We start from the raw sequence: 13,637 nt of genomic DNA on the forward strand, positions 1-13,637 counted from the left end.
GAAAAATGCTGTTTATGATGTTGCACATGTTAGTGAAGCTGAAGAATTAATAACCAGAAATGTCCATTTCTTTTCAGCTCAGTCCCTGAGGAATGTCAGCCCAATACCTGCTCAGTCCTCAATTCGTGGTCCTGCCCAACATTACTCAGTTTAGCCCCATGTTCTACCTCACTGGCTTTCCTGGACTGGAAGCCATCCAACACTGGATTTTCATCCCCTTTTTCTTTATGTACCTGGTGGCCATCTCGGGCAATTGTTTAATTCTGATAATTATTAAGATCACCCCCCACCTGCACACACCCATGTACTATCTACTCTCCTTGCTGGCCCTCACCGACCTGGGACTGTCAGTGTCCACCTTGCTCACCACTGTGGGGATCTTTTGGTTCGACTCCCGTAGCATCTACTTTGAAGTCTGCCAAATCCAGATGTTCTGCATCCACTCATTTTCCTTCATGGAGTCCTCAGTGCTACTCGTCATGTCCTTTGACCGCTTTGTGGCCATATGCCACCCCCTAAGGTACTCGGCCATTATCACTGGCCAGCGAGTGGTGAGGTCAGGCCTGATTGTCATCCTCCGGGGACCTGTGGCCCTTGTCCCTATTGTCCTCCTCCTGAAGGCTTTTCCCTACTGTGGGTCTCTAGTCCTTTCCCACTCATTTTGCCTACACCAGGAAGTGATACACCTGGCCTGCTCAGACACAACCTTCAACAACCTGTATGGGCTGACATTGGTAGTGTTCACTGTGATGCTAGACCTGGTGCTCATTGCACTGTCCTATGGTCTCATTCTGCACACAGTGGCAGGCCTGGCCTCCCAAGAGGAGCAGCTCCGAGCTTTCCAAACATGTACATCTCATCTCTGTGCTGTGCTAGTATTCTTTGTGCCCATGATGGGGCTGTCTCTGGTGCACCGTTTTGGGAAGCATGCTCCACCTGCCGTCCACCTTCTTATGGCCAACGTCTACCTTTTTGTGCCTCCCATGCTTAATCCTATCATATATAGTATTAAGACCAAGGAGATCCGCCGTGCCATCATCAAGCTCCTAGGCCTAAGAAAGGACAATGCTGAGTTCTGGAGCTAAAACTGCCACTGAAAGTCCAGAAGACGGTCCCTAATAAGGCTGAAAATTTATAGCACTGAGTATCTATTGTGACATTCCATGTTCTCAGAGATTTTCCCCCTGCCCTAAATAAAGTACAGGTAAATTTATTTATTGAGCTGTGGTTTAAAAAGACAGACCTTTTCTTGCTTATATCCTAATGTCTCCTCCTACATCTGAGAACTGGCATCTTTGATAGCATCAAAAGCTGCCCAGAGGAAGACTTTACTGATCATCATCACCAATCTACAAATACTGAAACTAAAATGAAACTAAACAAAAACTAAAAAGGACAAAGCACTCATAACAGAACCTAACAGAGAGTAGATGAAATGTCATTTGCTCTAACTCATCTCAAGAAATATCTCTCCTTCCATGGCTCCTTGGGAATGCTTCCATGGCTCCTTGGGAATGCTTCCATCTTTTCTACATGACCAAGTTCCTTCTCCTTTTTCTATCCTGGATGAACCCTTTGGACCCCCTGAGTCACATCAGAACTCCTGCACTCTTCCCCAAGACCTGGTTCTGGCAGAACTCTCTAACTCTTTCTGAGGTCGTGCCACCTTGATCGTGTTCCACTAGCAGAAGCCCTGGATCCCGTCCCTAACTCTTCTCACCTCTGATTTACCTTTCCTGTGGACCCCTGAGTCCTATAACCTCAAGTCCAACATTAAGCTGACATCAGTGTTTACTTCCAGGTGCTTTAGTTAGAATATCTTGCAAGATAACATATGATGTGACAAAGGAGTACCAAGGACATACCACAAACGTGTCTAAGTAACAATCTCATTGCTCAGGAGGATGTGAACTTAAACTTGGAAGGACAGCCTGTCCTACAGTTGATTAAATGCAATCCGTGTTGAAGGCTCAACTTTGAGGTTGCTTTCTCAGGGACATTTTCATTCATGTGGCTCCTTTCCAATAGCAGAGCTGCAGATTATCCATCTGTTTGCTTCCATAGCGCCCCGCATTTCCTGTTGTAACACCTGTCATGCAGTAATGTAGTGTTTGTGAATGTGTGTGTGTGTGTGTGTGTGTGTGTTTCCACCAGGACACATGACTAAATTAAGATCTCTGTCTTGTTCACCAGTAAATCTATGTAAATATAATGCTTATCACATGGTATATACTCAATAAATAAATGCATATAAAAATATATAAAGTGGGATCCAGAGCTTAAAAGTTCTTTTCCTGTCTAGGGAAGCTCCCCCTCTTCACATTCAAGAAACCCAAGACGACTTTCTGACAGCATCCATCAAAGTGCTGTTCTCCATCATTTTTCTTGTTCTACTTCAGTCAGGCCATCTGGGTCCTCCTATCTGCTCCGCCACAGGTTGAAATTACCATGACCAGGAGGTTCTTCCTGGGAGTTTCTCTTCATAGGTCTGAGGTACAGGAGAACTAGTATATAAACCACCACTCCTCCTGTCTGATGAGGGCCCAACAGAAAACTTGCAGAGTCTGTTTAATCAACTCAATTCTCTGTTTCTTACCATGGACTTAGTGATATAGAGGTTCCTGGGCTCTGAATAGTCATACCCCTGCCTCCACATAAGGCAGGTCTTCTTGCCTCTATGTTCCAGCCTCCGGCCTCTCCCTCCACCACCTCCCTTCTCTTCATTTCTTTTTTTAGCCAGTGCATAGCCTGTGAGAATTCACTTAGGGTGTATACAGATATTTGATGTCTGTTTGACTGGTTTCTGATTACATTTTGAATAGTTTTTTGTGTGCCTGGTCAAAATGAGAGTGGGCTGGCTATAGCAGGAGGTGTTCTAAAATCATATGGTAGAGCAAAGAGACATGGATAGTCAAGACAATTTGGAAGTAAGAAGTTAATGGGAGACACCTCCTAACAAATTCAGAGATATTCTGTAACACTGTAATAATTTGAACAATGCAGTATTTGTCCAGAGAATAAATACATATGCAGAAAGAATAGGAAGTGCAGACAACAGACCTACAGATATAATGTACCTGAAAGAAGTAACATTAAACACAGTTGGCAAAGGTTGGGTTATTCAATAAATGCTGCTAGCCAAATTTGTTGTTATCCATAAAGAAAATAAAATTTGATCCCTACCTTAAAGTACACACAAAAACACATTAAATTAAAGACATAAATATTAAAAGGAAAGCTTTAAAAATGTTTTAAAAAATATAGGAGAATAGATTGCTAGGTAAGCAAATAGGTAGGTAAATAGATAAATAGGTAAACAAATAGATAGATGATAGATGACAGATAGATAGATATTTAAGTATAGTAAAACAGAAGGCACCAAAAGCAAAAGATCATACAAAACAGACTGTAAAGTGATATTTGCAATGTATATTTATATAAACAACTGAGGTTCATTCTCCAGAATATAAAAGAGCCTCTACAAATCAGGAAGAAAAAGAGAATTCAATAAGAAATTGAGCAAAGATATGAACAAGTAATGCACAAAAGAAGAGAACTAATTTTCTCTGCTAATGTCCCAAACCAAGTTGCAACAAACTTGCCAATAAACATTTGCAAACATGTTCATCTTCACTAAAAATTAGGAAAACAAGAAATAAATGATATATATGGATGTCATATTTCACCAATAAATTATAAAAAATTGAAAAAATTCTGATAATACCAAATGTAGGTGAGGATGTGAAATAATGGTTTATTATCTGGGGGTCAGTGTAGATTCTTACAGCCCATGGAGATCTACTTGGGGATATCTATCAGAAGTGAAATGTGCACCCACTCTATGATGTAGCTACTGCATTGTAACTCTTAGAAAAGCTCATACCTCTTGTACAAAGAGACTTGCACAAGAATGTTCACTGCTGCACTGTTTCTAAGAATGAAAATTGAAAAACAACCTCGTTATCTTTCAAAAGGACAAGTAAATTGTAATACAGTCATATAATAGCATATGCCATTAACATCTATGAACTGTAGCAACATGGCACAACATAAATAAGTCCTAAATATAAAATATAGACCCAAAACAGGTTACAAATGTATATTTCTGGTATAACTTTTATATAATAGAACAATTAAAGCATAGATTGACATAAATATGTGTTGAATTAATTAATAAGTGAATATTATAAGTTAATTTCATTATTGTTCAAAATAAAAAAACTATAGGCATACAAAATGTCTGGGATGAAAATATCACATAAATCGAGGCATATTCATTTGATAAAATATTAGTTGACTATTTAAATAATACTTAAATATTTAGGTAACTATTTTTGACAAAATCTTAAATGAAAAAAGATAAAAATATTATGTACAGAATAATACCTGTATAAAAGGCTTTAAAGATAAATATATATTCATAGAAAAAAGCTGTTATATATAATGTTATTTTTATGTACAGTTCTCCATCTTTTGCACTATACAAATTTTCTAAAGAACATGTTTCAATTTTATAACTTAAGAATATTTTACAAAGTATAAAGGTTGTATAAAGTTATGTCTATGATAACAATGAATGTAGTGATTATAATGATGATAATCATAACATTTATTAAGCATTTATTGCATGGTAGAGAGTGCTGAGTACTTTTTATTTTTGTTATTTTATTTAATCCTCTCACCGAATATGTGAATTAGGTAGGTATTAACATTTTCAATGTTTTAGAATTAGGAAACTGAGGTTTCCAGAGAAAAGGACATTGCCTTAGTTAAATTTCTAAGGTATGCCAGAATTTCGATCTAATACCAAGTTTATCTGATTTTCTTGAACCATTGTGCTGGAGTTCGACCTCATCTACAAACAGGGTCAATCATTTCAGGGCATACCACGTTTTACTGAAGGAAGTCCAATCACTTAGGTTTTCCCTAACTTCGATGTTTCCTTTCCCAGATTGTATTATCTATTTTCAATTTAGTGTCATAAAAAGAAAGCAACCGAAAACAGTAACATTAAACTATAGTAATAGCTACTTTTTAATAAGCTTTATTTTTTAGAATGGTTTTAGGTGCACAGTGAAATTGAGCAGAAGATACACAGATTTCTCATATAATAGCTGTTTTTAAAGTCCATACTATGACCCAGGTATTATTCTAGGAGCTTAATATACCACAGGTCACTTTCTCTTGACAATACCCTTATGAGATGGGTACTATTACATTAGATGACCCATTTTACAGATAAGGAAACTGAGCCTCAGGGGGAAAATAACTCACCCAATATATTATACCAGGATTTGACAGTTGTTTTAACTGTAATGTTTGTGTTTTTAACTGTGCCATACTGCTTCAATTTAAAAAAAAAAAAAAAGAAAACAAATAAATAAATTCCGCCAAACCTACATTATTCCTGCTAACGACAGTATCCAGCTGTAGATGGTCTGGACCATTCCCCAGCACTGGCCTGTGCACCTGCATGCAGTACTCTTCACAAGTATCTCATGTTATGTAGCATTCTCAGGCCCCTTTAAGTCTTTGAAGCAGACGCTATGTTGGTAAAACACAAATTTTTCAGGTAATTGATACTCACATAATTTTATAATATCTTGCTTTGTGACAACTCTGAGCCTTTGTACATTTCCCCCTGTATTCAGAAGGTTGGAACTTACGAGAGAGCAGCCATTGGTAAAGAAGACCTGCTACCTACCTGTATCTCCCGCAAAGCCTGTTTTTGCTCTCAGTGAGAGTTTTCTCACATTAAGCTCCTGTAGAAGACAATGATTTTCTCCAAGACAGAGTTTTGTGTCTTATTAATCTTTATATCCAAATATCTGCCCCAAAGCTTGTGATCTCTATATATCTGCTGAATGAATAAGAGAGACTAACTCTTGAAAGGAGAATCTCAGAGGGAATTTTGTCTGAGAAAAGAAGAGGAAGGTGGATAGCAGGACTGAGGGTCAACCAATAAATGTTCTTATAAAGATGGCAGCTGTTGGAAGAAGAGATTGAAAGACTGTCTGATTCAGTGAAACATCTCCTCGTAGTACTCATGGGTCACTAAGTTTCAATGGAAGATAACTGGGGTATCCAAAGGCTAAGTTCTAGAAGGATGCTAATTCCTCTTTGGTGTTTGTCAGGGCTGCATCCATCTTGGAGATTCCTTTGAGGGCCCAAGACCCAAGGGAGAGAGACAGACAGCCTCATAATTGCCTGTGTGGTCGATATAGAGCAGCATCCTAGAGGCTGGCACAGGAGTGGGAAGGACTACAGAGGGCTGGAAAGAAGCTACAGACAAAAAGGGAACAGTAAGTTATTAAAAATCCTTTGGTTTATGTAGAGGGAGCCAACCCAGTGACCTCTCCCATATCTCTTACGTAGCAGGACTATAAGCAGGGTTCTGGGACAGGGCAGCTTTTGGGAGGATGTCCAATTCGTGATTAGGGATGCTGCTGTGTGGTATCTCCCCTGATGTTTTTGGTTGAGAAGGCACCTGGACTTGTTACTGGGCTGTGCCTTGCAGTGGAAAAATACAAGGTCATGATGGGGAAGGAATCATATCTTAACAACTCTACCCCAATTGATAGAGCTTCCAATACTTCAGAGCACTTCCTTCCACAGTCCCATTAAACCCAATAGTTTCCCTGGAAAGGAGCAGGCCACGTATGATAATCTTCCATCACAGAAAGAAGTTAAGGTTCAGAGAGAATCAGTAAGTACCAAATCTGTGCAACTGGCCTGTCCAAAAACCTGCTCACAAGCTCAGGGCTCCCAACCCTGAGTTTCTTCCTCTTCATTGTTGTCAGATCACTTACTGTCTTTCCTCATTTCTTGGAGCTCATTGCAGCCATGAAGGGAAGAGCAGTATCTGGCATACGGTAGACAAATATCACAGAGAGGTTTTAAAAAGAAGGTAATATTGGAAAGTGCAAATAGTAATCTGCATCTATTGAGCATGTGGTTCTAACTGCATCACACTTAGAAGTGCATATAAATGGCTCTCCAACCTGCAAAGGAGGTATAATTGTCTCAGTTTTCCAGATGAGGAAACTGAGATTAATCAAATAATTTCCGCAATTACAGAGCTAATAGATTATAATTCAAATCTGATCCCAGAGCCAGCACACTATGCTGCCTGATGGAACTGTGCCTACAGGGCAGCAGCGCAGTATGCTAGGACAGTCTACACACAGTGCTGTGTCCAGCGGGCCAACTAAGGGACTGGAGCATCTGTGCGGGTCCTGGAACCAATCCCCGTGGATACCGAGGGGCGACTGCACTAGATGGAGTCTTCACTGTGCTGCAGAGTTGACAGGACAAGGCTGCACAGCAGGCTGTGTGGGAGTCCGCAGCCTCCTTCTCCGGGTACTAAGCCCTTGCGCATGCTCTTCCCTGTGGTCCCCTGGTGTCTGTCCACATCGCCCATCCCCACCCCTTCTGCCGCCTGGAAAGCGCGTGGTCTTGCGCTTGCTCTCCCTCCCCACACCCCTCACTCACACACACACACACATACAGTCTGCCCTCCCTCGGCCCTACTTTCTGTCACTCATTATACACTGTTACCAATTCCTCAGTGTCTCTCACTGATTCCCAATCACTCCCTATGTCCCAGGCCCTCTCAGGAGATCCCAATCCTGCAAAAGGCACATAGCGCTGTCTGCCGCGATCTAAAGCACTGTATCAGAGAGGAGATGGAATTTGTTGCTGTATAATAGGGAGAGTAAAGAGTAGGAACAAAAGAGGAAATTACAAGGAAATGAGTTTTGGGTTTGGGAGCAATAATAACAAATATATTTTTTATTATATTCCAGACTCTATCCTAAATTCTGTACACATAATATGTCTACTAAAACTCATATCCATTCTTTAATTAGAAAACAGCATTATCCTTATTTTACTGATGAGAACGCAGAAACAAATATGCCAGAAACTGAGACCGAGGACAGCAAGGCTTGCCTTGGGAGCATCTCTCCAGATGCCTCTGGTTTGACTATTCAGTAAACTCATCTGGGCAAGGAATGAGCTTGGTTATTGTTGCTGCTGTTTCGAGGTACACTTATTAAAGTTGTGTCAGATCTCCAGCCTGATTTCTGAGGAGGCATATTTTTGAAAAGATGGAAAGAAAAAAAGAAACAAGGAATCTGAAATTAGTTTTTAGGAGAAAGACATCTCAGGAATTAGGGTAAGGGTAGCGGCTTTAAAGACGCAGACTGTGTATGTTGAACCAGCATGACTTTGTGAGAAGAATGAGATTTCCAGGTCCCTGTGAAGATGGCTGAGGACTGAGATACTGGTTAGTGAGAGTTATGGGTTCTTTGAGAGGGACTGAGCTTGGAAAGAAACAGAATGCCTCTTCTTCTGATCATATGGACGTGTGGGAAGGATCACATAATGACAATAAGGAGACAAAATGGGGAGCAGCCTGGGTGAGGAACTCTCAGCAGGCATCCTCAGTTTGCTTAGAAAAATTAGCGATCATGTCTCCCATAGGAAGAAAAACAGCCTGAAGAGGTGATATCATACAAAGAAGAAAGTTTGGGAGTAGCAGAATTTTTGAGAATCTGAGCAGTTACATAGATTTTTATGAGAAGAATTCAAAAAAGGTCTTTTATTAGCTGGTCAAGAAGGGGAATAGGAAAAACCTTTATTGAAGCTTGCTGGCATTGAGTTAAGTAAAGGATTAGATGGGAATAAAAAAAAATAGTGGAGAAAGCAGGAAAAGAGTTTATAGGCTGCTTGTGAGGGCAGTGGCTAAATAAGAGGCCATTGAGTCCTGGCAGTGCAGAGAGGCCAGACCTACTAGCAGGGGACTGTGTGCAGAGACAGTGAGCAGGCTCGTGCTTACTGGCCTATTAACCTTCACACACATTGCCACCTTCCCAGGCTGAACAGGCTTGAGATTGAAGATGCCCACACTACCAAGTGCCAACTTGAGCTTCTCTACATTCCTGCTGACGGGCTTCCCAGGCCTGGAGTGGGCTCACCAGTGGATTTCACTGCCCATTTTTGTAGGATACCTTGTGGCCCTTGTGGGTAATGCCACTATCTTGCATCTGGTGCGAACTGACCCTTCCCTACACCAGCCCATGTACTACTTCCTGGCCATCCTGGCTGTGACGGACTTGGGCTTGTGCATGTCCACGCTGCCCTCAGTGCTGGGTGTGCTGTGGTTTGATGCCCAGACAGTGGGCCTGGTGCCCTGTGTTCTGCAGCAGCACTTCCTCCACTCCTTCTCCTTCATGGAGTCAGCCGTGCTCTTTGCGATGGCTCTGGACCGCCTGGTGGCCATCCGATTCCCACTGCGCTATGCATCTGTGCTCACAGGTCCTCGTGTGGCCTTGGCCGGGGTCGTGCTGGGCATGCGGAGTGCCGCCATCACCGCTGCACCCTCATTGCACCTATTGAAATTTAACTACTGCCACCCTGGGGCGCTCTCCCACGCTTACTGTCTTCACCAGGACATGATCCGCCTGGCCTGCTCTGACACACGCTTCAACAGACTCTACGGGCTGTGCATCATTATGCTGGCCATGGGCTCCGATGTCCTTTTCATCCTGCTCTCCTACACTAGCATCCTCCGCACCGTGCTCGCCATCGCCTCTGCAGGGGAGCGGCTCAAGGCCCTCAACACTTGTGTCTCCCACATCCTGGCTGTGCTCTGCTTCTATGTGCCTGTGCTAGGCCTGTCCATTGTGCACAGATTTGGTGGCCACACCTCACCGCTGGTGCACATCCTCATGGGCACTGTCTCTGTGCTCTTTCCTCCCCTGATGAACCCAGTTATCTACAGCATCAAGACCCAGCAGATCCGGAGGGCCATTCTCAAGGTGATTTCCCTGGGGAAGATAAAATGAGACACTGGGGACAGATGGGGGAAATTCAAAACAAGGAATGAGTTGAAACTTCTTTTTAGAGCCTTCTTATCACAAAGCGATTTTTGTTTACTTATTTTATTGTGATTAATTGATTGTACATCATGAAGTGACTGTAATGTTAAAGTTGATGCTTATGATTACTTATGAATATATATATAAATACACAGTCACTGCTATTTTCTTACGTGAAAAATAATAATTGCTTTTTACATAACCATTTGCAAGTTGAAAGTGATTTTGGTATTTTTTGCTTTGCATGTTTATTAAAACTCTAATTCTATAATAATACCATTAGTGATAAATTACTCTTATAATATGGAAGGTAAAATCATCACTTCATATTCTTTGGATTAGTTAATGACTTTACCACCTTCCTCACAACAAAATATTTATTTCTGTATTATTTGTCTATTTATTTAGAGACAGGTCTCACTCTATCACCCAGGCTGAGGTGCAGTGACACAACCATAGCTCATTGCAACCTCAAACTCTTGGGCTCAAGTGATCCTCCTGCCTGAATCTCCCAAAGGGAGTCAGTGCCTGCTCCAAAACAAAGTATCAGTGGTGGGTCTCCAGCAAGGGACAGAGAAAGAGGAGAGCTAGAGAAGGCCAAGGGCTAATTGTAAAGGGAACTGTGGGAATGATTTCTTTGTGAGCAGGAGTTCGCTGGTGATGAAGTACAATTAAATAACATTTTTAGTACCTACTGGTTTTTTTTAGGATTTTCAACTAAGTTTTCTCACTAAATGTTCTTCTTTCCCTGTGAAGAATGTACAACTATCTCTATTTCAAAGAAGAGGAAACTAGAGTTCAGAGACCATTCATATATTAACAACTAAACAGTTAAATGAGAGAGGGAAAACAGACAGCAAAATCAGGCGCTTCGACTTCAAGTTCTGTGGGTGATTCAGGAAAGGTCAGTGCAGAGGGTAGCATGAGTTGGATCCTGAATTAGAATAACGTAGTGAACCAGGATCCTGCTTCCTCAGGAGCCCATACAACAAAGAAAACGTAGCCAGGAGAGTTATAAAAGCCTAGATTAGAATCACAGAGAGAAATTGAGATCAAAAGTATGTTAAACCTGTATGTGGTGATATGACTAAGGTATGTCCTTGAGTCACTAACATAAGAAAAAAAACAGCTTTTCAGTAAAATCTACAAATTCACAGAACTTCTTAGGTCACACTTTGACATCTTCAGCACAAGGCAATTGCCTGTGCCCGTAGGATGCAAGAATGACCCTAACCAATAAGGTTTAAGATATTAGAATGAATAGGGGAAAAATAGAGTATTTAAGAAGGATGTTTAAAGATATATATTATACAAATACATATGTGTTTAGAGAAATGCAATGCATGCATATATATATAAAGACATGAATGCGCACACATTAAATTGGTACATGTATATATAGGAAGACATACATGTTCATAGAGTCATATAAACTTGCAAATAAAATTCAACATAAAGGAGCATGGATGATTATGCATATACTTTCATTTACATGCATGGAGATCATATGTACATTTACATAAGCATACACATTTGTATACGCACATAAAATCATTCTCACACCGACATATACACATACACCGCACACACACACACACAAACACTATACACATCTTGTTCTGTATTTTCTCAGAATTTGTCTTATGATTCTCCAGAGAGTGCTGGGATCCTTTGCTCTTGGACCAATTATTCCTGTAGGCCCAGAGGTAGCACATTCTTCTAAGGCTGTTTTGTCTGTGTCTCCCAAGGGATTGACCAGCAAAACTGGGGGATGGAGAGGGACTGGTTCTGGAATCATGATAAATACAAAACCAGTCAGCTCCTTCTGCCTCCAGCTAGTAAGCAGGAGATGAGGCCTGAAACCAACTACACTAAACAGCAGGTGGACCCTGGAAGTCCAGGCTATGGGATCAGGAGGATGAAAAATCTGTTCAGGTGAGCTGAACCTGCCTGAAGTTTTTCTTCTGAGATGCAGCTCATTTCTAGCCACGTTTTATTTCCCCTTTCCTCAAGTCTTGAAAGGCTCCTTCTCCTTTGAGGACACAGAATTTTGTGTGGCAGAAAGTCTCGTGGTGGCATAACGCTTGGAGTCTGTCTTATCCAGCTCTTCTCTCTCTATTTAGGAAACCTGGTGAAGGGAAGCCTTCATTTTGTCCCCAAATCCAGTTTTTCTTTTCAATTAGATACTAGATTCTGTTTTTAAATCTGTCTTCCTTCTTTGGGTTTGTTTATCCTCCTCTCTTAGCCTCCCATAGCAATAGGCATTGTCCTCCATCGCATGCAGCCAGTGATGTAACCTCGAAGACCTGCTCACTCTCAAACCCAGCTCCCCCCAATGACCAATACTTGTCACTCCTCCTTCATTTCTCTCTCAGCTGAACCAGTGTCACCTCCCCCTCCCCCTCTCATCTGCTATCAGCACTTGCTCTTGTTCAGACTTCCTTCCCCTCCTAGCTTTACCTTCAATTTTGCCACAGAGCTCTGTGACTTTGCAAGGCATTTGAAATGCCAATTTCTTACTCTTCCATGTTGTAAAATGGGTGTGATTAGGTCAATTTGAGGATTTGGGGGGGACTAATAAAATGAGATATACAATGATAACATATGCAAAGCACTTTTCCAGAATGCCTGATACATTGTACAAAATTAATACATTTCATTTCCTTTTCCTTTTGTCCTCTTCCATACCAAATACCAGGCTTTAACCTCTCCTTATAATATTAATATTTCCCACTCTACCCTCACACCTCACTTATTAGCATTGATCTACGGCTTTCTACAATAATAGCTCCTCACGTATAATGAAGTAAAAAACATTAAATTATTTTTCTTTCCTCAAAGAGGCTCCTATTTGATAAAAGACAAAGTCTTACTTTCACCAAACTCCCAGCTTAGATTAATATCACTGTGTTAATGTACACCTTCTTTCCCATTGCCCTCCTTTTCCTTTTTCCTTCCCCTGTATTAAGCCCTGGTGATGTGTTGAAAATATAGGCTCTAGGTCTTCTTTGGAAGAGCTGCAGACTACTAGGAGAAAGTCATATTAACAACTGAATTGCAATATAGAGAACCGAGTACTGTGGGTACCTGCTACAGAAAGTGATGGAGTGCATGCATGAGTGAGGAAGACATCACAGAGGAGTTGACATCTGAGCTGGATCTTATAAAACAAGGAAGGAGGTTGCATTTTGTTTCAAAATAAAATTTTTAGTTGAACTGAATGCCAGAATCTAAAGAAAGGTATAGGAAAGAACAGAAAAGAAAAAAATAGAAAACCAGAGCAAATAATAACAGCAACCAAAAAAAAAAAAAAAAAAACCAACCAGAGAAACAAACAGTAATATCCAGGAAAGAAAAGGCAAAGAAAGATAAACCTGCGTCGAGATTTATACAGGAGTCAAGCCAAAGATTTAAATATCCTCAGTGAAGTTTCACAGGCATTAAGAAGTATTAGTATGTAATTCAGAGAAGATACATATATGAGATAGAATTTTTCTTTCATCTTACACAGTGGCATAGGAAAACAAAAATCACTATTCTTATTAATTCAAATTTATGGACTTTGGTCAGATGCTGCTAGCTTCCCCTCCACCAGGCCATCTTGAAGTGCTAGGAGATAGGTATTTTAAAATCAGTTTTATTCACTTTTTTAATTTTTAAAATTTTCTAATATTATGGGTACATAATAATTGTATATCTTTATAAAGTAATGTGATGTTTTGTACAGGCCTTATTCACTTCTTTATTGATGTCCTT

At 40.7% G+C, this 13,637-nt stretch overlaps 2 protein-coding genes across 2 annotated transcripts; both read left to right on the forward strand.

Annotated features, from left to right (window-relative positions):
* Positions 1–92: 92 nt before the first annotated feature.
* LOC138384861 (olfactory receptor 51M1) lies at positions 93–1,085 on the forward strand. Its single transcript, XM_069470523.1, has one exon. It carries the CDS (start codon positions 93–95, stop codon positions 1,083–1,085), a length of 993 nt encoding a protein of 330 aa, XP_069326624.1.
* Positions 1,086–7,122: 6,037 nt separating this feature from the next.
* Positions 7,123–9,848, forward strand: LOC138384862 (olfactory receptor 51L1-like). Its single transcript, XM_069470524.1, has 2 exons — positions 7,123–7,359; positions 8,901–9,848. The coding sequence occupies exons 1-2, from the start codon at positions 7,123–7,125 to the stop codon at positions 9,846–9,848; spliced, it is 1,185 nt and encodes a 394-aa protein (XP_069326625.1).
* The last annotated feature ends 3,789 nt before the right edge of the window (positions 9,849–13,637 follow it).

Source organism: Eulemur rufifrons, chromosome 6, assembly GCF_041146395.1.
Source record: "Eulemur rufifrons isolate Redbay chromosome 6, OSU_ERuf_1, whole genome shotgun sequence".
Lineage (NCBI taxonomy): Eukaryota > Metazoa > Chordata > Mammalia > Primates > Lemuridae > Eulemur > Eulemur rufifrons.

What these genes read in the sequence shown, in the direction of transcription:
- LOC138384861 (XM_069470523.1), top strand. Translation starts at nt 93, where the DNA reads ATGTCAGCCCAATACCTGCTCAGTCCTCAATTCGTGGTCCTGCCCAAC.
- LOC138384862 (XM_069470524.1), top strand. Translation starts at nt 7,123, where the DNA reads ATGCTGCCTGATGGAACTGTGCCTACAGGGCAGCAGCGCAGTATGCTA. An exon ending in TCCGCAGCCTCCTTCTCCGG is followed by an intron (nt 7,360 to 8,900) that starts GTACTAAGCCCT and finishes TTGAGATTGAAG; the next exon opens with ATGCCCACACTACCAAGTGC.